At 41.0% G+C, this 25491-nt stretch overlaps 1 protein-coding gene across 3 annotated transcripts in view; it reads right to left on the reverse strand.

Moving 5' to 3' along the window:
• Window positions 1–25491, reverse strand: part of PCCA (propionyl-CoA carboxylase subunit alpha) — a 476944-nt gene that overhangs the window by 310879 nt on the left and 140574 nt on the right. For all 3 annotated transcript variants that reach the window (XM_075918750.1, XM_075918752.1, XM_075918751.1), the window contains 2 exons: window positions 15409–15540; window positions 2504–2540 (listed from right to left, as the gene is read on the reverse strand). In XM_075918750.1, the coding sequence (XP_075774865.1) occupies window positions 2504–2540; window positions 15409–15540 (169 nt within the window). The remainder of the gene's footprint in view (window positions 1–2503; window positions 2541–15408; window positions 15541–25491) is intronic.

The raw sequence follows: 25491 nt of genomic DNA on the forward strand, positions 1-25491 counted from the left end.
GATCAATTGCAAGTGTAGACGTAGTCTTAGAAACGGTAATGGAATTCAACTATTTCAGCTTACTAGAGGCCTGAATGGAAAGTGGCTTTTTTCTTTTAATATACAGCAGGATTTGGAAAACTTTTAAACCCTAGTTTTAAAAAGATGATGACAACAACCAAAAGAAAAAACTGCCGCTACCTGCATAACTCCCTATAATTGTCTCCAATGCCCATCTTGGTTAAAAGGCTGAAGTGATATCATCAGCCTATTGGAGCAATCATATGAGAAAAAGAAACAGATCAAGAGGATATCAGGGAATCAAACATGAAAAATAAGTGAGAATAAGTTTTAAAAGTAATGTGGAATGCACCAGTGCCCCTTGCTGTTTATGTCACTCAAAATACTCAGTTAAATTTACAGAAACATTTGTAGGTAGCCTTTTAGATGAGTGGTTACAAATCCAACAAAAACAACTCTGCAAGCCAAAAGATACAAATGAATCTGAGAAAGATGTGTATAACTTTTAAAAGTACCAAAAGGTTCCATAATATATAAGCACAATTTTATTTAACAACTTCTCCTACTTAAATTCTACCTTGGCTACTAATCTTGTCTTAGTTTCATTTCTGCTTGAATGACAGTGAGGCTACGTCTACACTGGCATGATTTTCCGGAAATGCTTAAAACGGAACAGTTTTCCATTATAAGTATTTCCGGAAAAAGAGCGTCTACATTGGCAGGATGCTTTTCCGGAAAAGCCCTTTTTCCGGAAATGCGTCCATGGCCAATGTAGATCCGCTTTTCCGGAAAAAAAGCCCCGATCGCCATTTTCGCGATCGGGGCTTTTTTGCAGAAAAGACTACTGTGCTGTCTACACTAGCCCTTTTCCGGAACAGTTTTCCGGAAAAAGGACTTTTGCCCGAGTGGGAGCAGCATAGTTTTTCTGGAAAAGTAGCTGATTTCTTACAGTAGATCGTCAGTGCTTTTCTGGAAATTCAAGGGGCCAGTGTAGACAGCTCACAGCTTATTCCGGAAAAGCGGCTGATTTTCCGGAATAAGTGGCCCAGTGTAGACACAGCCTGAGTGATCAGTCATCTCACAACAGTGACATAAAAGTAAGCCAGAAATGCTGAATTAAATTTAAGACTTGTCTACACCTGAGATTTTTGGTGCAGTTAAACCAACGCAATACAGTTGCACAAGTGAAAACTCTCAGTGGAATACATTGTACTTGTATAGAGGCATTTTTCAGCTCCCAAATTATCCCAATTTAAAACCAGTCTAAGGTGTGAAAGCACTAGTCACGTTTGGGACTGGTGAAGTACAGCACCCATGGTAGGAGTTCATGTTGGTGTAGCTATACAATTAAACAAAACAAAAAACAAGAAAAACCTCCTTTAAGTGACAAGTCCTTAGGCTGAACCTATATGGGCTATCACTTCTACTTTATACCAGTGGTTTTCAATATTTTCTCATTTGCAGATCCCTACAAAATTGCAAAAGGCAACGTGGACCCTTTGTAAAACTTAGGCACAGTCCGCAGAACCCCCAGAGATCCATGGACCACAGATTGAAAACTACTGCTTTACACTATTAGGACAAAATTCAGAAAAGCACTTAAGCATGGACTTATCTTTAAGCACATGCACAAACATAGGCATGCGCAGGGGGTATGCCCAGGCACACCCTAATGTCTCAAAAAGAAAAAAAAGTGGCTTTGTGTTTTAATTGAATCGCATGATATGCTCTTTTAGTTTTAAAGTATGGATTCTTGTATTATGCAATAAGCTCCAAATTGCGTAATATAGATGTTGTAGAAATGTATAGAAAGCCCGTGTTCGCTCGCAGCATGTCCTTTATGACTGAGTATTCAAGAAATGTTCGCCTTTAAAAAAAAATAAAAAATAAAATTCCTTGGGTGCACACCCTAATGAAATGTGCTGTGCACGCGTATGTACACAAATATTTTCTTCAATGGGAGCTTAAATGAGGATCAAAGTCATCTATCACACATTACACTTGGTCTTAGCTAAAATAAGAGTCCCAGATAGGTTTTTGCATCCTATAATGTCTTCAAGCAGAATGAGGATTTGATTTTAATAAGCATGGGATGGCAGAAAAGCTGGTGGCCCAGACTGTACTCATGCCAACTGTGGTCCAAATAAATAATGACAAAGAATGAAGTGCATACGCATCATTCTGTCATCTTCCATTTAACGAGAATTGTATCATGCCTACCAACATATTTATTTCATGAATACTTTAAAAATAAATTCCATTTTAAACTAACCGCTGCGTCTTATATCCTGTCTGCAACTCATTCATGTACTCAAGTCTTTAAAGATCAGTTTGTAAAGCTAAAATATGATGATTTAAGAGATAGGGTGTTAAGACACGAGGGAACTTAAAAACCATTAGAACATTATTTGTTCTTCAGGGATTACTTATTACACATTCAATTTAGTCTACCATGTCTGCTGAGAGGCACACAAATCCCACCATAGCTAATTTAAGAACTTACCAATTTCCCTTGCAATTCTGACAGCTTCATCTGCATCCTGTAAAAGCAGGAAATGAGACCAAACATTAATCCCATCAGCCATTGCACTATGTCCTTAGGGCAGCCATATATTGCACTACTGTCTCCTCTGATTCATTTAATGTTTGATTTTACAACCTTCTGACCCTTTTCAGTCAGAGGAATGTAAAATTAATGCCATAAGTGGAATGTAAATTCTATCTCATCATTATTATACTGAGAAACTCAAAGCAGCAAGCAATCAGCTGACAGGAAGCACTACCAGAATCTCAAAATGATTTTCTGCCGTTGAAAGAATTTAAATGGTAGAATTTAAGAAGTTTACAATCAATAATGGATCATAAATCAGATCATTAAAGCTTGTCCATTGCTAGCTGGTTTCTGTCCTGTTATTTGTGTATCATGTTTTCCCAGATGCTGTCAGCAGGGGGAGTTGATTCTCTATTGTTTGGATAAAATTTAGAATTACTCTTACAGAATTTCTTTCAGGACTAAATCTTTGCAGACCTTATTTGGGAAAATTTCACATTAGCTTCAGTTTTACAGTTCTTAGCCTCCAGGCTTTAATCTCACTTGTTAGGGTTCTGATCTGCTGTATGAAATGCATACATTTAATTATGGTTCCCACCATCAAAAACCGTTTGTAAGATACTATTAATTAGTAAAGTTATTTTGTTGTCATCATCTATTGCGTCACCTGACACATATTATGGAAAGGAAAGTGTAATGAAGTGGGGGTAGGAAGGAAGCCAAAGGAAGTAAAATGATTCTCCCAAGGTACTTTCAGCACAGGTTCACATCTCATTAAGTAGTTAAATTCTGTTTCCCTTCATTCACAATATTTTCCCATTATGTTACTGTAAAAAGAAATAAAATTTGAAAATTCCAACCAAATTTCCTAAAATTTATACTTTTCTGTGATATAAATTAAAAGATTTGAATGGAAGGCAGTAATGTCTGGAAACCACCAGCTGCTAAGTGCATCTGAATCTTAAGGGGTTGACTTACGAACACTGAAATGAAATTCAATATTTTTAAAGCTTTCAAGGCAATTCCTTTTAAAAGCACCCAGGACAGAACTTTTTTTTAAATACGTACAAAATGTTCATACCTGGTTCATTTATGTCCAATAATAAAACAAAATCCTCTTTAAAAGTCTTCAGTACCTAGTAACAACCCCATGAAGAATAAGGAGGCTGGCAGGGGAAGTTGTCAGAAAATTTAATTTCCTTTCATTAGCTAGTCTGCTCCACAAATCGGTGCTTGTTAAGTTCAAAGCAGTCCTGAAAGCTACATCAGTTTTAAGTCTTTTTACTCCAAGCAGTCACATCTGTTAATGAGATTTTTTCAAATAACAATTGTTTTTAAGTCAGAGATAAATCTGCAAAATAAAATCAAGGTTTACTGTTTTATTACACCTTGCTGCTTTCCATGACCCTGCACTCTCCAAATTTTAGCTTAGAGGGATAAAAATGCATGAAAAGGGTCATTTAAGAAATGTTAGTGGTTTCCACACATTGAGTTTGAAGGTTCTTTGTTCCAGCCTGTGACAGTTATGCGAGAATACTTCCCCTTAATAGCCTCTCTGTCAGGAAGTGTTAAACCTGCCAAATGCAGACAATTAGAGCCTCTTGAACAAAATGCAGGAAGAGTGATGACTGATGAAGAGCCACGATTATAGTCAAGAAGGAAACTTTTACATTTCTTTTCTCTTGCAAATTCAGTCATATATTTGCAAACTAGAATTGGGAGAGGGGGAAGTAAATAGGGTAAATTTTTTCACTTAGTTACCAGCAAACAAGTGGCTAATGTATATTGCAAGTTCAGAGAAAGACAAGCAGCAAATTACTGGAAGACAATTTTTCAGTCACGACTGGTTTATACATATAATCAACAATTTTAAAAAATAAAGCATGCAAAATGACGGGCATTAATTCCCTCAAATCATTTTATCCTAAGAACAGTGAGAAGAACAGATCCGAGAAGTCTGCCCACCGAGGATATCACTTATTTACACTATTTTAACATCAATATCTTTAACAGCTCTAACATATTAAAATTATATCTTTACAATGGCAATTAAATGCATATTCAATGTTTTTAGCTTTCAAGATCTGCTTTAGAAACAGAAAATTTGTTTGTTTTAGAACTGTGTAAAAAGGAAACACAGAAAATGTTTGGAAAAATGCACTAACTGCTGATATAATCTAGTCTCTAGCAGTTGACTTTTGATCTCTTTCTCTGAAATAGTAAATTTTTATTGTGCATATTATTTGAACCTTATCTAAATATGTCAAGTATCCAAGTTCTAATAAAAATTGAAGACCGTTATATTTCGATTATTGGTGCTGAGTAGTTTTGACAGACACATTGCATAGTTGCCAATAGGGAAAAAAAATCAGCATCACAAATAATGTACAGTCCAATGTATAAGATCATGTATGGAAAATACAAAAAGAAAACATGAGTATTTAAAACACATTTTACATTGATTTAAGGGTTTTGCAAAGGTTTCACTGGCGTACTGATGTTTCCTATAAATACACATAAGCTGCACTAGTTTTAGTTTAGAACAGATTAATTATAAAAGAACTGTACAATTCTATCAGATTTTATTATTATAATAATAAATTATTTTACTAGTTTGGACAATTTATTAAAAAGTGATATAAAGGTAGTGTCATGTTGACTATTATATGTTTACAAATGGCTGAGTTTACCATCTAAATTAAAAGGCCATTAAAAAGTCATTTTTGTTAAATTAAATAGCCGTTTCTTACCTGTTTATTTGGTTTAAATTACCCTTTGCCAGGTACCAGCAGATGGAGACAGGAAAAAAGTAAAACTACTGTGATGAAGCAAAAGTCTCAGAGGGGTAGCCATGTTAGTCTGTAACTTAAAAAAATTAAACAACAATGGTCCTGTAGCCAGGGGCGGTCCATGAGCCTAAGTGAGCTAGGCAGTTACCTAGGGCACTGCTGCCCTGGACGCCCAATAATGACGTCACGGCCATTGACAGCTGTGCAGACATGGGCGGCGATTGCGTCGCCCCGCCTAGGGCGCCAGCTGCTGCAGCCGGCCTCAGGCTGCTCCTGCCTGTAGCACCTTAGGGTATGTCTACACTAGCCCCCTAGTTCAAACTAAGGAGGCTAATGTAGGCATTCAAAGTTACAAATGAAAGCCTGGGATTTAAACAGCTCGGGCTTTATTTGCATCTTCCCGTCCGGGCGCCATTTTAAATCCCCTTAGTCCGAACTAACTGCCCGCGGCTACACGCAGCAGTCAAACATTAACTCGAACTAACTCCTTAGTTCGAGTTAACTGTTACACCTCGTGGACTTAGTTCGAGTTAATGTTTGACTGCCGCGTGAAGCCGCGGGCAGTTAGTTCGGACTAAGGGGATTTAAAAATGGCGCCCAGACGGGAAGATGCAAATAAAGCCCGAGCTGTTTAAATCCCAGGCTTCATTTGCAACTTCAAATGCCTACATTAGCCTCCCTAGTTCAAACTAGGGGGCTAGTGCAGACATACCCTTATCAACTAACCAAAATATATACATAGTAACATGAGCGTTTGTGGGCACAACCCACTTCTTCAGATGACATATGAAGTAGGCTGACTACCTGAGAGACTTTGAGAGCTATACAATTTTTATTACAGGTTGAATCTCCCAGATCTGGGACTCTCTTGTCTAGCAACATCTGTCATCTGGCAGGGCCACAGATGTTGCTGGAGTAAAGAGCCCCAGAGGCAGAGAGAGGGAGCCACCAGGGAGAACGCAGGGCTGGGGAGCCCTGGCTGGACAAGCAGTGGCTGAGGAATCCCCGGCACCAGCAGGACCAGGCAGTGAACGGGAAGCCTCCGCCCCAGCCAAGGAACCCCTGGTATCAGCCAGGCCAGGGAGCAAAAGGGGAACCCCTGCCTTGGCTGGGGACCCCTTGCAGCAAGAGGGCCAGGCACCAGAGCCAAAGAACCCCAGGAAACCCCGGCAGGAGCAGAACTGGCTCCAGCAGTCAGGCAGCTCCAACCAGGGAACCCCAGATATCCCCCAGTGGCAGTGGGCCAGGTGGTCCCGACCATGGAAGTCCCAGCTTATCGGGGCCAAACGGCCCAGGGAGCCCCAGCTGGGAAATCCCTAGCGAGAAGTGGAGGAGGGAGGAGGAGCAGCATCTGAGCAGGGCTGGCCACAGCAGGATGACCCAAACAGGGGAACCTGGGAAACCCCCACTGGCAGTGGGAGTCTGGGAGTGCGACAGCCAGCAGGGGAGCATTGACCTCCCCTGGTCCAGCAAATTTCCTGGTTCGGGACCACTCAGGTCCTGAGAGTGTTAGACCAAGGAGATCCAAACTGTAATTATTAATAAATACATAATATTTTTAAGGAATGGAAATGTTTGGTAGCATACAGGAACTTGGAAAATTCAAACTAATAGGTAAGCAGTTACTGATTTATTATATATTTGAGAGTTTGTCTCTTTGTGCATCTGCCTGTGTCTGTTCAAGAACTCCTCCTAAACAGTAATAGAAATGTAGCCGTGTTAGTCTGGTGTAGCTGAAGCAAAATGCAGGACAATGTAGCACTTTAAAGACTAACAAGATGGTTTATTAGATGATGAGCTTTCGTGGGCCAGACCCACTTCCTCAGATCAAGTAGTGGAAGAAAATAGTCACAACCATATATACCAAAGGATACAATTAAAAAAAAATGAACACATATGTTCCTTTTCATATGTGTTCATTTTTTTTAATTGCATCCTTTCGTATATATGGTTGTGACTATTTTCTTCCACTACTTGATCTGAGGAAGTGGGTCTGGCCCACGAAAGCTCATCATCTAATAAACCATCTTGTTAGTCTTTAAAGTGCTACATAGTCCTGTATTTTGCTCCTCCTAAACAGTGAGAGCTAAGACTACCAAATTTTATATGCAGCTTCCTCTTATCATAACTTAAAGCAAGATCAGGGTTTAGTTGTGCCAAGAAAATGCGATGCGCCTGGAATGGGATAGTTTTTCATAAAGCATATAGAAAACAGATAGCCCCTTTCACCTGCTTGGTGATTCTAACTGGAAACACAAACACAAACACACACACAAACAAAATCGGGGCTGCCCCAGTCCAGAGCTTACCACCACCCTTTAGGGAAAGCAGCAGGAAGGTGGGAAGAGGCTGAACCTCTCTGCCACCCCTTGGACGAGGATATTGCTGGCTCTTTCCATTTGTCAGAGAGAGAGAAGGAAAGTGCACAGTTTGCTACATTCCTCACTCTGTCTGGGAAGTGCAGGAGACAGACAGACCTGGACATACCCCACCTGGGAGACATACAGCTCTCTTCCAGCTGTGCCTGCAGAAGCTGCAGCAGTCATGGAGAGGCGCTTCTCTCCTGGCCCCAACCTGCTGTGGTAAGAGAGAACTAGTGTAGTCTTCTCACTCCAGGGCAGCCTGCATGCTGAATCTTTTATCCCCTGCCCCACCCCTAGAGCAATGATTTAAATTAAAACAACAATTGAGTTAAGGACTCTAGCAATATCAGGTAAATCTTCTAGTGGCAATATTTATTTTGCAACAGGGTAAGGGGCATTTTAACATAGGCACACAACTCAAAAATGCCAGGATAAACAAAACAATACCTATGGTAAAATATTCAACCCACTTAAATCTGTCAAAACTCTCACCAACTTCAGAGGGGAGAAGATTTCATCTACAGATATTAACCTATTGGACCCACACTCAGTATTTTGGCAATTTCTGTACAAGTAAAATGGACATTACCCAGCAATGAAAACTTTCCTCCTTTAATATTCCCCACTTCTGTCTTTCACTACCGCATCTCTTCCTCCTCTCTACCTAGGGCTCTCCCTTTCATTTCTGCAACCTGTAAAAACCTTGCCTTCTGTTGCTTCCCTCACTGCAAGAAACCCTGGATTATTACTGTAACACTTCTTTCTATTTGGACTCTCTGCTTCTCATTTCCCTCATTTAATGTCATGTCTCCACTAAGAAGAGACAACATAGCTACATCACTACTGCATTCTTCATCCAATCTGTAGCTACATGGTGAGTTAGTTCAACATAGTTATGTGGCTCAGGGGAGTGCATTATTCATACTTCTGAGTGATACCGCCATGTTGACCTAGATTTTGAGATGTTGGCCAGGTAGGGTTGCCAGATGGTTGAAACAAAAATACCGACCCCCCCCCCCCAAATGGGAAAAAATTCTGTTGAAGGAAGGAATATGGGGGGGGGGTTGTTGAGAAAAAAAATTGAAAATAAAACAACATTAAAACAGCATGTCCCCTTTAAGAATTAGTGCAGGGATAGGAAAAGGGGAGCAGTTAGCACTAAGACCCAGGGGAAAGCATTGCTTACCCTAGGTCTTTTGGCTGACATCCATTTTGTGCTAGCAGCCTTGAGGAACTAGGTAACCATGGCGGCTGGGGTTGGGGGGTGTTGGGAGCCAGGGAAGGGTTCGGGGGGGAGGCCAGGCACTGAGTGTTTGTAGGGTTGCCAGGTGCCCGGCATTTTCGCCTCCTGGCCAGGGAAAAATTCAGAAAATACCAGACATCTCAGGTGCCCGGTATTCTCTGAATTTTTTTTTACCGGACAAGAACTGAAAATACCAGCCTGTCAGGTTGAATACAGGCAGTCCCCGACTTACGCGGATCCGACTTATGTCGGATCCGCACTTACGAACGGGGCTTTTCTCGCCCCGGAGCTCACGGGCAGCGGGTCGCCACCCGTGTCCTCTGGGGCGAGAAAAGCTTCTCCCGGTCTCCCTGGTCTGCAGGGGGGGTCCAGCAAAGCCGCTGGACCCCCCCCCAGCAGACCAGGGACACCTGAGCAAAGCCGCCCAGGCGGCGGGACCCCCGCTGCCTGGGCGGCTTTGCTCCTGTCCCCCTGGTCTGCTGGGGGGGTCTAGCAAAGCCGCTGGACCCCCCCCAGCAGACCAGGGACACCCGAGCAAAGCCACCGCCTGGGCGGCTTTGCTCGTTTGCCCAGGAGCAAAGCCGCCCAGGCAGCTTTGCTCCTGTCCCCCTGGTCTGCTGGGGGGTCCAGCAAAGCCTGGGCGGCTTGGCTCGTTTGCCTGGGAGCAAAGCCGCCCAGGCAGTGGGACCCCCGCCACCTGGGCGGCTTTGCTCCTGTCCCCCTGGTCTGCTGGGGAGGTCCAGCAAAGTCGCTGGACTCCCCCCTGCAGACCAGGGGGACAGGAGCAAAGCCGCCCAGGCGGTGGCTTTGCTCGGGTGTCCCTGGTCTGCTGGGGGGGGAGGGGGCGCAGCTAGTGCGCCCCCCTCCCCCCCAGCAGACCAGGCTTTTGTTGCGGGACGCCTTGGGTAGAGCAGCTGGAGTGCTGCCGGGTTGGTCCTGTGGGAACCTACCGGGCAGCACCCCAGCTGTTCTGTCCCAGGCTCCAGATTCAGCAGCTGTTGAAACTGATCAGGCTGATTCCAGGAAGCTGGGGGCAGAGCAACTCTGCCTCTGGCTTCCTGTAGTCAGCCCCTGGTCAGTTTCAGTGGCAGCAGCTGAATCTGGAGCCAGTTCCGACTTACATACAGATTCAACTTAAGAACAAACCTATAGTCCCTATCTTGTACGTAACCCGGGGACTGCCTGTACTGGATACCTGGCAACCCTATGGCCACATCCCAGTCCAACCAAAATAGTTGCTCAAGTTCTCAAGCAATCACCCCACAACCTTGAATCCCCCTACTGATTCCATTTATCTTACTCCATCAGATTCAAGCTTCTCAACCTCATCATCTTGCATAATCCTGCTTTCACCTGCAGCTGTGCTCTTATTTTTTCTTGCTCCTCAACTCACTTTTGCTGCTCCTCCCAATACTCTATATCTTCAGTGATCCCTTCATCTCCCTCTTCCACTCTTGACTTCAGAACTTCATTTATGATGATCACTCCCCTGGGAACAGTCTTCCATCCAGAGCCATCTTTGGGGAGAGGGGGGAGATGTGGGGCCTGGGATAACACCCACTCCACCCCAGGACCCATCACCACTCCACTCCTTGTCCCAAGCCTCAGCCCCTGTTCTGCCCCCATTGTACCTCTTCCCCCAAATGCCCTCCCATGAGCAACACGGCCAGGGGAACTGGCAGAGGGCCTGGCACTAGCAGTAGGGGTCAGGTCTACTCCCATACTCAGCAGCAGCAGCAGGAAGCAGAGCGACCTGTCCCTAGCCTCTCCACTCCCCCAACTCCCAGCCACATTTCTCTGCTTCTCAACACTGCCAGAGAGTGCAGGGTGGTTTCATGCTTTAACTCCAAGCCTCCTTATCCAAGCAACATGATTGTGAGTTAGGGTAGCAAAGCAAGCTGGGGCTGAGTCATTCTACCTCGTACCAATGGCTGTGAATGCAGGGACAGGCCCGACCTCTGCTGCCAGCACCTTGTGCCCCACTAGCCCTTCAGACTGCTCCCCACCAAAGTACAGGGCATGGGCAGTTGCCCTGAATTGTCTTTAATGCAGTCTTGAATTGAACAAGACAGTGAAGCACTAGATCTTTCTTATGTTTTTTTGTCCACCAAAAAAAAAAAAAAAAAAAAAAAAAAACATCCTGATCAGTCTTTCTAACCTATGAAGTTGTCTTTACAATATTACACAAAATCCTCTTCACACAGCAAGTGTGAAGGCATTTTTAGTTCCAAATGGAAAAAGGAAAGTCATCTTAGCATGGAAAAAGGAGAACAGATTTAGGTACAAAGGAGAGTTAGGCACCCAATTCTCAATGATTTACAGGGAAAATAGAGAACTTAACAGCCCTTTTTGTCTTTAAAAATACCACTCCTTATGACTGTCTTGTCCTAATGAAAGGCTAGGTAGGGATTCCAAACACAGAAGAGCCTGAAGGCACACCTGCTCACTGGCCAAGTGGGTGGCTACTAGAAAGGCTACAAGTCTGTGACCTAAACACCATGATTTAGCTCCTCATTTCCCTGTGATAGTATCCACTGAGCTCCTCACTGCCTTGGTGAACAGGCAAAGGGAATGCAGAGCTGCTCTGCATGCTGACTAATTAATCAAGAAACTACAAGAGACTAAAAGCGCTGAAACACTTTGCAATCAAGATGGACAACACAATAAATGGGTTTCCCAGTCAAGTCAACCTCTCTTTTATTGAAGGCTTTATTTCATGTGGGAGCAGTGTTGCCTAGTGTGCATATCTATAGGTCATTTCTTGTATCCAAGAACCTCACAAGAATAATTAATAAACAAAGTTGGAAATGTAATCTGATTTGTGAGGGGTTTTTTATGTCGATTGGGGCGGGGGCAGGATAGGTGACAGAAGTTTTGATGGATGTTGCTCTTGATTCAAGTAGGTGCTGAGCTCATTAAAACATTGAAGGCTGGGAGATAGCATTTGTTATATTTGGCATAAAGGTAATGTACATCTGCCTATTATCCACATGCTAAGAAATAGCTGACTAATGTTCTTCTTTCCATTCATTTTTGGGTTTCCAGGAGTTTGAGTTAATTATTAAAAAAAAAAAAAAAAAAAAAGCAAACACAGGCCTCAGGAAAAAGTAGATATAGTTAGTTCATTTCCCCCATTAGTTTTATTAGTTGTGATGTTAGTGCTTAACTAACCGTTTTTCCTGATTTTGTGGGCTTGATTATTACAATAGCACAAAACAACCAGACCCTAAAAATATTAAACAAAACAATTTTAAGTTAATTTTTAATATTAAAGGTACCATAAACACGTGATTATTGTGTGCATAAAATAAAAGCTGTGTATGAATATTTAACTCCAAGGGTTGTACTCAATGGATTTCTTCCAGCTCCAGTCTTCATTTGCTCTTAGGATAGTTAAAAAGAGGGATAAGGCGCTCAGAAGGGAAGGGTTCAGCTAAGTAACAGCTAAACTGTTGCTAAGTATTCCAAACATTGCATGGAGCAGTTGCTGGAAGACAGGACATAGTAGTCTGCAATAGATGGGAGATGACCTGTTACTGCTGCAGTACATCAGTACTGACATCAGCATTAGCACTGCACAAGCTGAGAGCACACCAATATAGGGAGAATGCAGGACAATGTAGCACTTTAAAGACTAACAAGATGGTTTATTAGATGATGAGCTTTCGTGGGCCAGACCCACTTCCTTAGATCAAATAGTGGAAGAAAATAGTCACAACCATATATACCAAAGGATACAATTAAAAAAATGAACAAATATGAAAAGGACAAATCACATTGCAGAACAGGAGGGGGATGCGGGGGGGGGGGGAGGAAGGAAGGTAAGTGTCTGTGAATTGATGATATTAGAGGTAGGGAGAGTGGGATGTTTGTGAGTTAATGGTATTAGAGGTGATAATTGGGGAAACTGTCTTGGTAATGGGTGAGATAGTTCAAATGTTTGTTAAGTCCTTGTTGGCAAGTGTCGAATTTTAACATGAATGACAGTTCAGAGGATTCCCTTTCAAGTGCAGATGTAAAAGGTCTTTGTAGCAGAATGCAGGTGGTCAAGTCATTGAGAGAGTGTCCTTTCTGGTTAAAATGGCAAGAAACTGTTTTCTCTTTGTGATCTTGTCTGATATCTGTTTTGTGGGCATTAATCCTTTGGCGAAGTGTCTGAGATGTTTGTCCAATGTACATAGCAGACGGACACTTTCGGCACATGATAGCATAGATTATATTTCTGGCTACATTTCTATCACAATATAGGGAGAGGCTTTGTAAAGGTTTGATCCAATGCAGTGTATGCTCATTGATGATAATGCCATTGTAAAATGCCTGTGAACATTTATCTGTGAACGCAGTCAGACATCACAGGCCCCAGGCACTTCCATCACCAGCACTAACAATGCTATTTTGCCTAGTGTGTGCAGATCCATAGTGACTAGAATCCAGCCAGTCATTATCTAGGTCATTCTCAGGCCAAATCAAAGAGGCGTCCACATAAGAAAAAATGGTTGTGTAGAGCTCTCTCTTGCTGTGGGGAAAGCATAATGGAATCAAAGCTACCTCTATAAAAGCCAAGATGGCTTCTCTTGCTGCAGGAAAAGGCAGGTTTAGTGAAAATACGGAACTTAGAGGTGAAGGGCTACCTCTGATCACAGTCCATAGGACATGGTATTTCAACGTCGCCTTCTCCCTCCACCACATCCTCTCTACCTCCTGTTCTTCCATGGTTAACTGACATGATGATAAATGCTAGTGATCTGCATAAACCAGGACAAATAAATGTTGGAGTTAGTTGGAGTTGGTCCTGCTTTGAGCAGAGATGGCCTCCTGAGGTCTCTTCCAACCCTCATCTTCTATGATTTGTCTACAGGTGGAAAAGCCCAGAGTCTTTCGTATGGTATAGCTATCATTACAGCTCTGAGATTGATCCATCAGTGGTTGATTTATTGGGCCAGTAAAGACCTGCCAAATTAACCACTGATCGCTCTCTTGTTGACCCTGTTACTCTCCCCCGGATGAGTACAGTAAGGGAAAACAACAAGAAAGTGTCTCTCATCATCGCCCCAGAGTATAGAATCTGTGGTAACTCTACTCAAGATAAGTCGACTCCAGCTACATTATTCACACAGCTGGACCTGTGTATCTTAAACTGACTTTCTGCTGTAGCGTAGATGTAGCGTGAGTATTTAGTGCCAACTCGTTGAGTGGACACACTGTACGCATAAAATGCTTTCGAGCAGGTTAGTTTAGTCTATTTTGGAAGAGGATTAACCTAAACTACACTTTAAATTTACAGCCTTAATATTTTGCATTCAATTCCCAACGTCCTAAATCATGGACAGCGTTATATCAAGAAACTCATTTTTTCACTATTATCTTCAAAATGCAAAAATATTTCATAATATGCACAAGCCTTGAGAGAACTAGGTCAATGCCGAGTGTCAAGATTATAACTTCAGCTTTTTCAATTTTAGCTTTTTAAATAGGAAATAAATTTCCAATAATTAAAACAAATGAAGGGAATTTTGCTCAAATTTGCTCCAAAAATTCAACTTGAGGTTGAAGACCAAGCATGAAAAATTTCACCCCACAACATGGAAGTTTCAGCATGTGAAAACCATTTTGTAATATTTGTCCCTGATCTGTAGTCGATAAACAGACATATGCAAAGGCAGAAAAATATAAGACCAATATCACAATCAATATGTCAAAGGACAGATGAAATCAAAACATTTTCATTTCGTTGTACAAGAGACAAAGAAACACAACAAAGATGGTTGAACAAGATATGAGAAATAGTATAAGAATTCCTACTCAAAGCAAATAAACACTGCCCATAACTTTGCAAGAAAAGAAACAGCTTTTTTTAAAAAAACACAGAAACAGCCTCACAATATGTGGCAGTATACGACAGACTCAATACTGAGGAGAAATACAAAATGCACATGGTGTATCACTGCAATTGCCACTGTGAAACCTGTGCTGCCAACAAAATACTTAACATATTAGCTTTGGCAAAACATTACCTAAGTCACGCCAATAGTTAATACAACTGGAAAAAAGTGAAGGAAGAAAAACACACATCAAAGTATATATGCACACATGCACGTGCACACAAAAATACATTAACCCACATCTGGTGGTATTTTACTCATATTCCCCATCTTAACCTATCTCAAATGCAATTGAAAACATGAGAGAGTGTTTTGAGAAACCACACTTTGTATGCCATTTGCTGCGTACAGCTTAATATTTGACAATTGATTCTATTCTTCCAACAGCTCTTCCTCTTCAGAAGCATTTTTACCATTAAAAATGTCAGTATCATGACATTTTTCAATTGGATTTTCTATTGAAGTTAGAATATTGAATTTATAATTGAATTACATATCACACCTTTGGAAAGAGTGGTACTTTTATTTAAATAATGTGAGATTCTAGAAAGAGAGAGAGAGCAGTTAAACAGTTTCTCACCTTGACCACTCCATCAAAGCCAGGGATTGTGTTGACCTTTGCATTCTTGGCTAATAATTTGCTTTCAATCTTGTCTCCCATAGCTTGAATAGCATGTGTGTCAGGTCCAATAAAGGTGACACCTTCTGATGCCTGTGGAGACAATGAAGATTTAAATTTAGAAAAAACATCCTTAAGCAGAAGTTCTCTATAGGTTTATACAAGCAAAATCAAAGTTTCTTAATGAAACTTTATATGGAAAATAATATATTTATGTAGAAACATAACTAAAATATAAAAAGCATTTGAGCTGGTACATTAAAAATGTATATGGACTTGTTAAACATGCATACACACAGATTCAAAGCCTGTATAAATCAGTGTCTGTATAAATCAAAGCCAGGCCAAAGAAAACAGCAGAAAGTCAAAGTATTCCAGCTTGAAAATTAGAAATATCCCTCAAGTGAAAGGAGTCCAGTTAACCAAAGATTGAAATAGCCACAAGTGACTTATAAAGATTGCTTGCTAAAGTATAATACAGTTCAGGATTTCATTATGCATTCTTTAAACCAAAGCCTTACCCAACATCAAAATGAAAGTATAAAGTCTTATATTCAACAATTTAAAAGACTTTGAAGACTGAACTTAAAAAATATTGAAAATACTGGAATATGGAAAAATATAGTATTTGCATGCATCCTCCAGACAAGCAAACTCTTACAAATGTGGTTTTCTATATTCAGCTGGTAACAGGGTGGCAAAAATTAAAACTAGTACTATGAATTATGATTTTTCCTCATTTGTTCCCTATGATCCTAGCCAATAAAATTGGGATTTCTTATATGTAAAATGTAATTTTCATAACCGTTTCCTAGCATCTTATACTTAGGGAAAATGTTATACAGATCCAAAAGTTGGAGCCAGAACAATTACATTATTACAGATTTTCAAAATTCATCCTCTTCAGACAATGAAGCACATATCTCACTGACAAGAAGTGCCAGACATTGCATATATCTTTGACAGCTCGGACCCTGATATTTTAGAAAAGTGGGGAAGGAAGAGGAGGATGAGGAATACAGGAAAACAAAGTAAGAGAAGGACTAAAAAACGTGAGGAAAAAATATCTTCACCTAGAAGCCTAGAGGAAAGTATTACAGGCTCAATTCTACAAGCACCTGAGTATTGTGACCCCCAGTTCAGGAAATTATTTGAGGATGTAAGTGCTCCCCAGTGACTTGGGACCCTTTACTGGATTTGAGCCAGAGTTCAGCAGCTCAAAGGATCAACTTCTGAATATTTCTCTCTGTAAGAAGAGCACTAAAGAAGTCATTGACTGGATTCTACAGGCCAGACCATTTCTCACTGTACTGCACAGAATCCATAGTTCCAACAGATAAAACTTCTGTACTCTTTTATTCTCTAATGCAAACAAGCCTATCTAAAAACAACAAATTCTAGATGAGTGAATCCACTCCACTTTTAGGGTTGCCAGATGGTTTAATAAAAAATACCGAACCCCCCCATCCGTCCCCTCCTCCAAAAAAAAAACACAGGGGAAAAAATTCTGTTGAGAGGGGGAAAGGGGGAGACCAACGTTGTTGAGCAAAAAAAAAGGGGGGGACCCCAAGAGTTAAGCTAAATAAATAAACAGCATTAAAACAGCATGGTCCCTTTAAGTGCATGCAGAGTCAAAATAGGGATAGGGAGAAGTTGAGCACTAAGACCCAGGGAAGCCATTGCTTCCCCTTGCTTGGAGTCTTTAGGCTTTTTGCTGGCAGCCATCTTGTTTTCTTGGTTGAGCCAGAAAGCAGCTTCCCTGCAGAACCAGGTAAGCAGGCGGTCGGGGAGGGGGGAGGGGTAGGGGGGGGGAGAGAAGGGTCCAGGGGCTGGGCCCAGTTGCTGAGTGTGTCATAGGGTTGCCAGGTGTCCGGTATTTTAGGTGTCCAGTATTTTCTGAATTTTTTTTTTTTTTTTACCAGACAGGAGGCGGAAATACCGGACTGTCTGGGTCAACACCGGACACCTGGAACCCCTATTCACTTTAGAAAATAATAAGTCTATATTCTACATTTTCAGGAGTTGTGACAGACTCACAATGTTCCTATATGTTAAGTGAAAGATAGTTAAGTATGTATATGGTTTAAAAAACCCAATATGGTTTTTAAAAAATTATCTTCAAAATTAGTTGAAAAACTGAGCTGCCTAAAAATAAGAGGGAAACAATCCCCCTTTCGACACATGTACTAGCTCACTATCCTATGCATCTGACATCTCAAAACCTTTATATTTACATTAAACTATTCTGAAAATCTCAACAGCTGAAAGTACCACCTATTCTTCATCCCCCCTATGAAGCTAGACAAGCTACACAGGGTCCATTCACCATCCATTTCTTTCCACCACCTAAATTGTTCCAAAAATGATTTAACAGTATGAAGTGACGCAAGATCATTCAAAATGCAGGACTCCGCACATATGAAACAAACGTATGATGCTGTAGAAAATTAAACAAATAAAGATACCAAAAAAAGCAGACCAAATCCCTTTTGGCTGAGAGTGTGTCAAATTGCCACTACACTAAATATCAAGAACTTCCACTTTTCTCTTTCTCCTAAGGCCTTTTGCCATTATCATTTTATCATGATACAATCATGCTTTTTGAGGAGAATCCTATTAGGTGCCTTCCTTCTCTGTTTAATTATGGTTCTTTATAATTCTGAACACTAAAAAATTGACTGAAGACAGAAAAGAAAATAAATGTTATTTATTATAAAAAATCTAACAAACGTACAGTATTACAAACAATTCATTTCATCATGAATTTCTGCCTCCTGCATAGGCACATAGGATCATGAATGCAGTAAGGAGTGATTGAGTCATGTTGAGTGGGTTGAGGGAAAGCTGGATATCTTTTATTGCAGCGTAGACGTGCTCAGAGTCCACACCTGAACACCACATGGCTCCTTATGTTCCATGTGGACTCCCAGAACGCCACTATAAAGGGGACTACGACAGCCGTCTCTGGCCAGATGGAGCATGCACAAGGCAGGTCCAAGTGGTCCACAACTATGCAAATCTTTTAGATTCTAATTAAAGAAGATATACCCATCCTTTGCAGTACTGTGGTTTGCTATGATATGAAAGTTATTATCACAATGAATCATTAGTATCTTTTAGATCAAGGACTCTAGAAGAAATTTATTTGGTCCTATAAATTATCCTATAATTGAAATTTTCCACACACACAAATTTTTATATTTATCTAATGAATGGTAATTTAATCAAGTTATCCTGTGATAATGTTTTAGTTTTGTACCTTCCATTATGAATATTATTTTTTATGGACTAATGTAGACTAGGGATGTAAGCAACTACATCAACTATTGTAAGTCATTACTCAACTACTCATTTTCCCCCACCGGGTTGTAACTCACTACTCAGCTACTCACTTTCCCCCATGGGAGGGGGGAGGTAGGTGTGTGCACCTGGAAGCTTATCAACTAAGTGGGGTCTCTTAACTAATTGTGTAGACAGTACAAATTGTATCGACTACATGATTAGTCAATTACCTGCTTCTTAACATTCTTAATGTAGATGTAACTATTACATGTCAGAGTGTGGTTATGTCTACACTACACAGCTTTCTGCAATGACAACACAGCTCTGTCATTAAAAGTTGGCACATGTGAATACAGTTTGTCAGCACTTTTGCAGACAAAATACTTCAAGTCTCCATGAGTAATTTTGACTTTGTAGGCAGGAAAGTGGTCCTGCCAACAAAGCAGTGTAAACACTTGTTCTTGCCACTGCAAAACTTTTGTTGATTGCGGGAACAGATGGTTAAGCACCCGTGAATGACAAAAGTTGTGTCTTTCAATTGCAAGTGTAGACATAGCCTTAATCTTAAAAATATTTTTTAGAAAAATGTTGTTGAAAAAAGAAGGAACTCCATTTTAAATAAAATGAAACTAGGTTTAAGAAATTTGCTTTTTGCTTTTCTTAAAATTGAGTTTATAGAAACATTAAAAATACTTTCATAACTATGAGCAGTGGGGGGAAATGTGACCATGATAGGATACCCACTTAAAATCCTGAAATCCTTAACATTTTTTTAAGAGTAATCAATCAATTTGGAATTCAACCAACTGCAATGCTGAAATTTATGTTTTTGTTTTGTAATAAGGACTAATAAGATTTATTTTTATACTCCTCCATAAAACATCACCATCACATTTTGAGAACTACTATGAATTTAAGCCTATTATTCACTCCAAGTAATAGTCTAACATATACAGGCAGTCCCCGGGTTACATGGATCCGACTTACATCGGATCCCTACTTACAAATGGAGTGAGGCAACCCCGCACTAGCTGCTTCCCCCCAGCAGACCAGAGAGACATGAAGCTAGCGCCCCCCCCCAGCATACCAGGGAGACACGGAGCAGCTTTTCTCAGCAGACACCTCAGCTTGAGAATAAAGGACTGAGGAAAGTGAGGTGTGGGAGAATAAAACTGAGCTCTGGGGAAATGTTTGGCTAGAGTTTCCCCTACAATATGTACCAGTTCCGACTTACATACAAATTCAACTTAAGAACAAACCTACAGTCCCTATCTTGTACGTAACCCGGGGACTGCATGTACATAGTTATGGCAATATATAATGATCACAGAGTCTTATTTTGTATCCTGTTCATAGGAAGCTTAGGCTTGACGTAAGACCTGTAGGTTAGATAGATTATGTATGTAATTTTATTGGTGTTATAGGGCAAACATTCAACACTTCTAATAAAAAGATTAATTTGCAACAACATTTATTTCTGGCTAAATGACTATCTGAAGTTGCACCCAACATCTGAAACTCTTGCCCTCTCTGTAATGGGCTGCAAAGACAGTATAGGCACAAAGTTTAAACTATATTTATATACAGTTTCACCAGAACTAACACTAAAAAGGTCAAATTGTTCCAGAATTCTGTTTTATATAGACCCATGCTTAAAGTTTAAATATGGTCTCCAACAATTGTTTCTGATCCACTATGGACTGGACACAAGATTCTAATACTCTATTTCAACTACCCTTGCAACTGCTTGTCTCAGAAGAAAAATATGTAATTACTTAGGTAGTGATCAAGGAGCAGTCATAATATATCTAGACCAGGCGTGGACAATAATTTTTGCCTGGGAGTCACTTCAAAATTTTTTGAAGAAGCCCTGGGCCATCACGGAAGGGGCAGGGCCTAAACAGGAAGGGGCAGGGCTACCCCACCCCCAGACCATAACTGGTCTGGGGGTGGGGGAGCCTCTTTACTCTCCCTTCCCACTAGGCACCCATGCCCTATTAGAGGGTTGGCACTCTCCTCCACCCCCAGGCCAATCAAGGAAACCTCCTCCCACCCTGCAAGGTGCCATGGGCTCCTCGCAGGACCAAGGCAGGGTGAAGGAAGCTTCACGCAGCTCCCCCACCCCCAGGTCCTGATTGGCCGGGGAGGGGGAGAGTGGGGAAGCACACGAAGCCTCCTCCACTCTCACCCCGCCCCTAGGAGCAGCGCACAGCGCTTCAAAGTGCCACATGCTGCTCACAGGGCGGTGGCAGAGCAGAGAAGGCTTTGGGTGCTCCCTGCCCCAAAGCCCTAATTGGCCAGGGGAGCAGCAGGGCCTCTGAAGACCAGATCCACGCACTTGGCGGGCCAGATCCAGCCCATTTGCCCACTGCTGATTTAGACAGTCAGCATCATCTAAGGCACAAATACTTAAATTAAAAAGTACATGTTAGAAACTAATTAAAAATATTCTGATATTAATTTCATAATGGCACAAGTGTTCCAAAATCATATTATTGTACAGTATGTATTAATTTACCCATTTATTAACCATTACACAAGAGTTTCATAATATGCACAAATTGTATTTTCTTTATTTAGAAGACATTTCCCATTGTAGAAATGCAATAAGAACACAAATATCATTAACAATGAGAGAGTACAACAGTAAAAAAAAAATAATAAAAGAAACTTTCTCTGCACTCTCAACAAGCTAAATGACTTCTGAAATGTCATCTGAACTCTAAACCTTCAAAAATTTGCTTTACATTTTAATATTATAGCCAAATCTCATTTAATAAAATACCAAATCAAAGCCTTAACAGTCATCTATGTAATCATCTTTTTGGTATACCAGTACAATTCTCAAGAACCCAAATGTAGTACAGGTTGTACCTCCCTAAACTGGTACTCTCTGACCACAGAGCCCAGGAACAGGGAGGTCTAGTGGTGGGGCAAGAACACTGCGAGGGAGAGGAGGCACACAGAGCCGGCAGTATGGAGTTCTGCTCCTCTGGCTGGGGAGCTTCAGCCCAGCCGTGGTCAGGGAGATCCAGCCCTGGCCGCAGAACTCTGGCCCCATTCTGGCCGCACAGAAAGCTCCAGTTCCAGCGACAGCCAAGGAGCTCCCTGGCCAGGACTAGAGGGTGGGAACCAAAACTCCCTAGCTGCCACTGGGGCTGGAGCTCCCCAGCTGCTGGGGCCAGAATGGGACCAGGGCTCTGCAGCCAGGGAGCTCCAGCCCCTACCTCAACTGTGGAGTTCTGGCCCTGGTTGCAAAGCTCCAGCTGTGGTTCTCTAGTGACAACTAAAGAGCCCCAGAAGACTGGGGCAGCAGCAGGGCTGGGCTGGAGCCCTAGTCCAGGGGCATCAGGGCAGCTTGGGTCATTAGGGAAGGGACTTCCCCTGGTCCAGAAAATACCCTCATTCAGGAGTGGTCAGATCCCAAGGGTGCCAAACCAGAGAGGTCCAACCTGTATTGGCCCACATAAGTCATCAGAAAGCACATTATAACAAAGAAAATCTACTATAAAATTTAAGTGTGCAGAAATTTACATGGCATAGAAGCACAATTGATCATTAATATTTGTGTCTCAATAATACTTTTTTTAAAAAACAACTAAGTGAAGATCCCAAAAAGAATACCAAGTTCACTTTAAAGTTATGCACCACCACAGAACTAAGTATTCATAAGTAATGAACACTCAGAAAATTTAGGTAGAAACAGCAGAAACATGTAAGAATTTTCCCTGGGTGTTTTCCATATTGTTTTCTTCAGCTCATGTCACTGAAACCAGGGTTGGTTTTTACATGATAAAAGAAATCTGTGGAACTAATCCTAGAAACCTCTTTCTGTTTTCTTGCATAACACCTCCAGGCTACACTAAAGACAAAATGCTTCATTTGCATCCTTGAACATTAGAAACTGGGAATGAGCCTTTTCAGCTGCAAATGTTATTGCATCTACATTTCCAGAAGAGAAAAAAGGTTAAACAGCCTACTCAGGTTTATGTTAACTCATCTCTTTTTAGCACCATGCTCAGCACAAAGAGCAGAGAATGCAGAGGCTTAACAGCCCAACCTCTTTCTTCATTACGTTCAATTATATTCTGGAAATGGATATAGCTGCTGATTACATGAAGATAAAGAGAAGAAATCAGGTATGCACAAAGGAAATGGCAAACACTAAGAAACGTAATCTCAATCTTCTAGACTTGTAAGGACCATTTTAATTTTTAGTGCAAAAAAAAAGTGCTATCACTTCTCTTCATTGCAAGACCATTTGTGACAGAGGATTTTGCCAAAGGCAAAGGAAGCATCTGTCTCACCATTAGTACAAGTTTTTGGATAGTTGTTGTTGTTCACAAGATGCAAGCGTTGCACAGTAGAAAAAAAAATCTTCACCCACTTGATGTACAACATATGCAACACCATTTCCACCAATTCCCTTTTAGTTACACCAATTAGTAAGCAACTTAACTTTCCTCCAGTTTATAAACAGCCACATAAAATTTATTCTTCACAGAGTATTAGTTAATTCCACCAGTGCACCCAAAAAAAGTCTGGGGGGGGGGGGGAATTTAAGATTAATCTAATACCTATCATTTATCTCTTCGAAAAGAAGAACTATTTCCAAGAGTGATTGTACTATCTGCAGTAGAGAAAGTTACCAGTACTTTATTTTCCAAGCTGTTTTACTGTCAGTCTGGAAGCAATAACTGCACTTGGCACAGAACACTGAAGTAGATGTTTAATATAAAAATATACATTACACTAAATGAAAACCAGGCATTCATGATGGAGAGGATGGGGTGTTTCTTATGCTAAACTAGTATCTCATGTTATAGGAAACTGAGATCACTTCTTATGAGTATTTTACATTTCATATTTTACCAAGTGAAAAATTAAAGTAATTTACAAACCTGTATTTTACAATTTAAAATTCATATGTGCATACAACATATCTACATATCCTACAACTGTTACTTTGTTCACTCAGTACCACAGGAGAACATGAAGCCTTTTATTTGAAAGACTTCAAATAAATACAAGAATTAAACTTTTTTCTCTGGAGTGTTTGCAATTGTTCTCAATTTTGCAAAAGATGATGCTTTTGCTTAATTTATATGGCTATGAGCACAACTGGAACTTGACAAATAACCATAATAATACAAATAATAATATTTCAACAGAATTTATGTTTATAGTGCCTCGTATACCCAGTCATGAACCAGGACCAATTTGTGCTAAGTGCTGTATCCAACAGAATTTTTTTTAAAAGTCTCTGTTCCAAGATTTTACAATCTCAGCCTTGTAGTCACAGGATTTTTTTTTTTTATGCAATAATCATATAAGAGTGAATCGGAATTGAAGGGAATGCCTCTAAGTCAAATAATAATCAATAACATTCAATATTTTTCCAATACTTTTTCCACCAGAGATCTTGCAGTAGTTACAAAGCTGAATAAGCAACAATATACTCATATTGCAAACTGAAAACCTGAGTCAGAGAGAACAAATGTCTTGCCCAATATAAGTCGGTTGTGGAACTGGGTGGTGTAAATAGTGCTTTTGGTGATTCAGTAAGTGGCATTGTCTCAACAAATCAGTAATGAGCTATTGTCACAGCAGGGTGGTTGGAGCATCATGATGTTGGGAGGTCCCAGTTTTCAAATGGCATAAAACTGAGGTGGTAATTAAATATCCAATGGCACTTTTCATAAGAATAAGGCTATAAGCCCATTGTCCTAACCAATTCTAATTTGGGTAATTACACTCTGCCTGCCTAAAACCCTCTGCTTTTTTCAGTTGGACTTAGTACTCTTCTTCATTCCCTGCTTTTAAATTAAGAGTACACTGTTACTATGCTCCTGTTCATCTATAGGCACTCCATTGGTAGAAGAAGTCATTTTAAAATATATAAGTTTAAGGTTGTAAAGTGTTTTAAGATCTTTCAATATCTATACAACCATAAGTAACTTTAAGACAAGTAAAAAAAGACATCTAAATCAGTGGTCCCCAACGCGGTGCCCACGGGTGCCATGGCGCCCGCCGGGGCATTTATGTGCTCCCGCTGAAACATCTGGGCTGGCCCCGCCCCCAGCGCACGGCACATGCGTGATGCCGGTCCCGGGCGCGTGGCACATGCGTGGTGCCAGATCCTGGGCTCAGGGCGCGTGGGCGGCCCCCACCTTGGGCGCGCAGCACATGTGTGGCTCCACCCCCGGAAGTGTGGCGTGTGAGCGGCCCCGCCCCTGGGCACCCAGCAGCCACAAAAGGTTGGGGACCACTGATCTAAATACACATCACATTTACAGTGCATGCAACACTGTATATACTACAATGATAGAAATGTATATACTACAACATCCAACAATACAGCAGTACTGGTAGACCATTTTAAAAATAGAGGAAATTTGAGATAATATAGCTTCAGAGCCTCGAAAACTAATAGAGCAGTCAAATGAACCACCTTAGAGAAAAAAAATTGTTTACTATAACAAAAAGCAACCTTTCAACTTATGCACACAAAACTTGGCCAAAACTGTTAGCTAATTATCTCCTAACGGAAGATAAACTTTCTCTTACTGCTAGTACCAACAAGCTCACTGAAAAGTTTCCTGTTATTGCTATTTATTGTTCCCTTCCAATTGCTCAGTGTTTAACTGTTCAAAAGTATGTCAAGGTAATGTATTACAGGTTTTCTTCCTCCTCCTGAGTACAAATGTGTGGAGGTTTATTTTAAACCACACATCTGTATGCAACCCCTCCTTGAGAGAAGTG

Source organism: Pelodiscus sinensis, chromosome 1 (assembly GCF_049634645.1).
Source record: "Pelodiscus sinensis isolate JC-2024 chromosome 1, ASM4963464v1, whole genome shotgun sequence".
Taxonomy (NCBI): Eukaryota; Metazoa; Chordata; order Testudines; family Trionychidae; genus Pelodiscus; species Pelodiscus sinensis.